This window comes from Hipposideros armiger, unplaced genomic scaffold (assembly GCF_001890085.2).
Source record: "Hipposideros armiger isolate ML-2016 unplaced genomic scaffold, ASM189008v1 scaffold_238, whole genome shotgun sequence".
Taxonomy (NCBI): domain Eukaryota; kingdom Metazoa; phylum Chordata; class Mammalia; order Chiroptera; family Hipposideridae; genus Hipposideros; species Hipposideros armiger.
Window position 1 is genome coordinate 340195 of NW_017731588.1, and position 4923 is coordinate 345117.

Below are 4923 nucleotides of genomic sequence, written 5' to 3' on the forward strand. Positions count from 1 at the left end.
AAAAAAAAAAAAAAAAAAAAAAAAGGACAGCAACTTGTCTGTTCCCCTCCCCCGATTTCCCAGTAAAATCTTTTAAAAAAAAAGCAAGTAACAGGTCTTGTCCACATTCAGTGTGTGCGGAGGGCAGGGGTTGCGCAAGGGTATGAATACCAGGAGGCAAAGGTTATGGAGGCCACTTAGAGTCTGTCTGCCATCACTACCTGGTTTCTTGTGTCCTCAGCACCCTGAGCAGTGCATGACAGATGCTAAGCTCTAATATGTGAATGAATGGATGTAATGTGGTTATTATATTTCCAACTCCTAGTTTAAACATTTTTCTTCACTTATCTTCTGTTTCAGAGTTAACTGATTTATTCTTGAGACTCCTCTGCTTTCATCTGTCCTCATGGATGAACTTCAGGATGTTCAACTCACAGAGATCAAACCGCTTCTAAATGATAAGGTACAGAGAAATCTGTTTTCACAAAAATGTAAAAACAACTCTTTTCGCTAAAATGTCTTTTTTTCTGTGATTAATTTATTTTCTATATTATCTAAATAGTAACTAACTCAAAACATATTTAGCTTGACTTTCTATGGAGGGAATACTTTTTAAAATACTATATTTCTTAACCTTTTTGATGCCTTTCCTTTGTTTTTCTTTCTTCCTACTTTCTTTCTTCATTTGTTTCCACGGGCCAAATTCAATCAAGTTATCCTTGAGATTTTTCTGTTTTACAGATAGAGATATTAAGGGAAAAAATAATAAGGCGAAGTTAAGTAGAAAATAGGAGAGTGGAGTTTGACTTGGCATCCAAGTGTCTTGAGTATCAGTTTCTATAAGGAAAACTTAACATCCTTGGCTGGTGATGTACATCGGCTGGAACACTCCCTAGTTTGTCAAGTATGTGCTGTCACCCCTCTTGTCAACATTGAGATTTCCATCAGGGATGCCTGGATGTTAGTAATATACCTCATTTTTATGCTAATGTTACAGAACTACACAAAGTAAAGAGTGGTGTTTTATGAACTAGCAAAACTAAGACAGGCTGATGTCTCTCCTGTCCCTCTCCATTAAGTAAATGTGCCTGAAATTCCTTCCTTTCAACCCGATTCTTTTGGTTTATTATCATTATGCCCTCTTAAAATAGTCTTGTAGCTTGGTGTGAATGACTGCATGGCATCCTTTCCTGAGGGAAGTACTGATGAAGAGTGAGGATAAAGATGGGTGAGGTTGGGATGGGGGTACACCAACAGATGCTGTTCCCTGTTATCTGTCTTTTTGCCCAAAGCAAGGCCCTTCACCTACTGTGTGTTTTATTAATTTGCTACTGAACCCTATCAGCCCCATTTTCTTCCCTGTGATATCACCTCTCCATCCCCACTCACCCCTTCCTATATCTTTCACCAGATTTCTTGCTCTTCCCCTTAGCAAGCTGCATACTTTTTTTTAGCCCCCACTTGGTTTCTTCTGCTGCTTCCCATTTACGGGGTCAAGGAAACTCTCCTTTAAGGAGTCTTTTGGTGCGTGTAAAGGGCTGTCCCCAAAATTCTGTGCCACAGAGAGGAGGAAGAAAATAAAACCTGCATCTATTAAGCTTATCTATAGCCACAGAAATGACTAGTTACAAGGCAGGTGGGAGTAGGCAGTTTAGCTTCAGGAGGGTAGTAACCTATCCTAAATCTGTCTGATCACCAGAATCAGCTGGGAAATTGTTTAAAAAAGAGATTTCTGGGTCCCACTCTAGACCAACTAAATTGGAATCCCTGAGGGGAGGAAAACAGGACATACACATACACCTCTGTGGTCAGTGGTCCTCAACTTTGGCTGCTTATTGGAATTATTTGGGGAGATTTAAAAATGACCACTGCCTAGGTTCTACCTCCAGAGATTCTGATGGAATTGCTCTGGGGTATGGTTGAGCTTTTTTAAAAAAGCTCTCATAAGGGGCCGGCCGAATGGCTCAGTTGGTTAAGAGCTCGCTCAAGAGTTTGAGCTCTGAGCAACAGCGGTTCGAGNAATAATAATAAAAAAAATAAATAAATAAAATAAAATAAAACATAAACACACAAGTAAGTAGATCCCAGTTAGGCCAATATTTTTTGTTCAGCACAGAGTAAACTGTGCCGAAGTGTGACTGGAAAAAGGGAACTGTTGGGGCCGCCAGTTAGCTCAGTTGGTTAGAGCGTAGTGCGCATAACACCAAGGTCACCAGTTCGATCCCCACATGGGCCACTGAGATGCACCCTCCACAAGAAGTTGAAACAACTCCTTGACTTGGAGCTTATGGGTTCTGGAAAAACACACTGTTCCCCAATAAAAAAAAATTAAAATAAAAAAAAGAAAATTGTAGCTTCTGGTAGAAATTTGTGATAAAAGATTCAAGCCACCTCATCTCCTTTGAAATGTAACTGGTAAAAAACAAAAGCAAGTAAAAATTGAGCTTCTAGGCATTCAGTAGCTTAATCAAGTTCATAAGGTGACTGGGATCTGAGAAAAGAACCATGTTCTATGGAGGGGTCAAATATCATCAGGCTGTGCTCTCTAAGTGGCACCAATGTTTGGGGTGGTTATGATTGGCATGTGTGGTCCATAGTTGAGGAGTGTTCCCATTTGGCATGCTCTGGGTTCTTTGAAGGGATGATACAAGGGCGTTTGTTAGTGGGTCCTCCTGTAGGCACAGCTGGGAGCAGGATTTATTTTGGTGTCTTGGTCAGTAATAGCTAAAGGTAACCTGGCACACTTACCCTTTCCATAGCTAACTATGGAAAAACATGCAGTTCTATCTCTGGAGAGAAAAACAAAAAAGAATTAATATAGTAAACTAATGTCTTGTGAAGGCTTTCTCGATTCCCGCTAGTCAGAAGTAATTGCTCCTCTTTGTTTCTCATTTTGTAGGTAGTTTTATAGATATGTCATCTTTAGTAAGCTCCTGGAAAGCAGGGACCTTTTGGTATCTTCCGTAATACTTTGCACAAGAGGTGCTCAATGTGTGGTTGTTGAATGGCTAAATCCCTAACTCATTCAATTAGCATTTTTCCTGACTTTGATGAGTTCAAGGAAAGGCAGAGGCGACAGCCTGGAGCTTTTAAGTCTGGGTGGGAATCTCTTGCCTGCAATATTCAGTATTTGCAGCCTCTTTCAATGACTTCCTGTACAGCGGGATGGAGGAAGGATTTGGAGCTATTTACCCTGCCTCCCCCCAACTTCCCTCTTCTAGAACTCTCTTTCCCTGCCTTTTTCCGCTCTGCGTTATCCGTTGCTATGTAATGAATCACTCCAAAACAGAATTATTATTTCTGATGGCTTCTGTGGGTCAGGAATTTGGGTGGAGGCTTGGTAGGGTGGTTCAGCCTCAGGGTCTCTCATGTGGTTGCAGTCAGATGTCTTGGGCTTCACTCATCTGAAGGCTTGACTGGGGCTTGAGGATCCCTTTGCAGGGTGCCTCACTCAACGTGGCTGGCGGGTTGATACTGGCAGATTGGTTCCTCTCCACATGGGCGTCTCCAGAGGGCTGTTGGAGTGTTTTCACAATATGGTGGTGGCTTCCTCCAGAGCTAATGAGCGAAGACTACAATGTTACATGAAGCGCAAACTATAATGCCTTTTATGATGTTGCTTCTGAAGTCACATATTGTTGCTTCCGCCTAGTTAGTTACATAGGCCATCCCTGATTTAATTTGGGTGGGAGATTACACATGAGCGAGAATATTCGGAAGCAAGGCTCGTTGGGCTCATTGGAGGCCATCTTGGAGGCCGGCTGCCGTACTCTCCATCCACTGCTGTGATTCCCTAAGTGAAGGCTAGTGAGCTTAGCCTTGGTTCATCTCCCTCTTTGTTCCCATTGCCATTCCTAATTCAAGGCCTCATTCTAGACTACAGCATTAACCTTCAGTTTTTGTCCCCCCTTAATCCACCCTCTAAACTCTTGCTTGAAGTGCACCTCTGATCATGTTGTTCTTACCTATACATCTTTAGTAACTAAAATGTATACTTCATGATGGCAAAGACTGTTGTATTAACTGTTGCTGCATAAATATTGCCACAAACTTAGTGACTTAAAACAACACACATTTATTGGGAGTCGGGAGCCTGGCGTGGGTTGACTGGGTGCTCTGGAAGGCTGCAGTCAAGGTGTCTGTTAGGGCAGCTTTCTCATCTGAGTTTCGATTGGGGAAGGATCTGCTTACAGGCCCCTGTGGTTGTTGGCAGCATTCAATTTCTCGCAAGTTGCTGGACTGAGGGTCCCAGTTTCTTGCTGTCTTGGCTAGAGGCTGTCCTACGTGCCTTGCCACATGGCCTTCTCCCAGCATGTCAGCTTGCATCATTAAAGCTAGCAGGGGAAAGTGTGTCTCTTAACAAGACAGATGTAGGGGTGTGATCAGAGCAGGGCGCCTGAAGAATGGCTCCTCTGTTTACAACACATCCAACAGGAACTTGGGTTTTCTCCTCACAGGTGGCAGTATACTATGACCTTCCTGTGACATTATGCCCAATACATGAAAAAATGAAAAAACAAAAAACAAGACAGATGTTAAAATATTATGTAATGTAATCATGTACATGTACTCATGTACATTCCATCACTTTTGCCATTTTCTATTGATTAAAAGCAAGTCACGGACCGGCCGAGGGGTGCGTTGGTTAAGAATTCTCTTGGGAAGCCAGCTCTGAGCAGCAGGGCGTCGGTTCGGATCCCACATGAGGGCCAGTGACGCTGCGCCCTCTATAGCTAAGACAATGAACAACAGCTTGACCTGGAGTTGGGCTGCTGTGAGTCGCTGGCGACGGTGTAGGCTGCAGTGGGGCTGTGCGGCAGCTGGTGTGAGCGGCCGTCCAATGGCCAGTGAGCGACTGCCTCACCCGGGAAGAGCGCAATGATAATACCAACATGGGCCAGTGAGTCGACGTCCTCCACAACTAGACTGAAGAACAAAAGGACA

General features: G+C 43.3%; 1 protein-coding gene across 4 annotated transcripts in view; it reads left to right on the forward strand.

Moving 5' to 3' along the window:
- NDRG3 (NDRG family member 3) overlaps positions 1-4923 on the forward strand; it is an 81656-nt gene that overhangs the window by 17172 nt on the left and 59561 nt on the right. For all 4 annotated transcript variants that reach the window (XM_019655309.1, XM_019655312.1, XM_019655310.1 and 1 more), the window contains exon 2: positions 340-442. In XM_019655309.1, the coding sequence (XP_019510854.1) occupies positions 386-442 (57 nt within the window). In that variant the 5' untranslated portion in view covers positions 340-385. The remainder of the gene's footprint in view (positions 1-339; positions 443-4923) is intronic.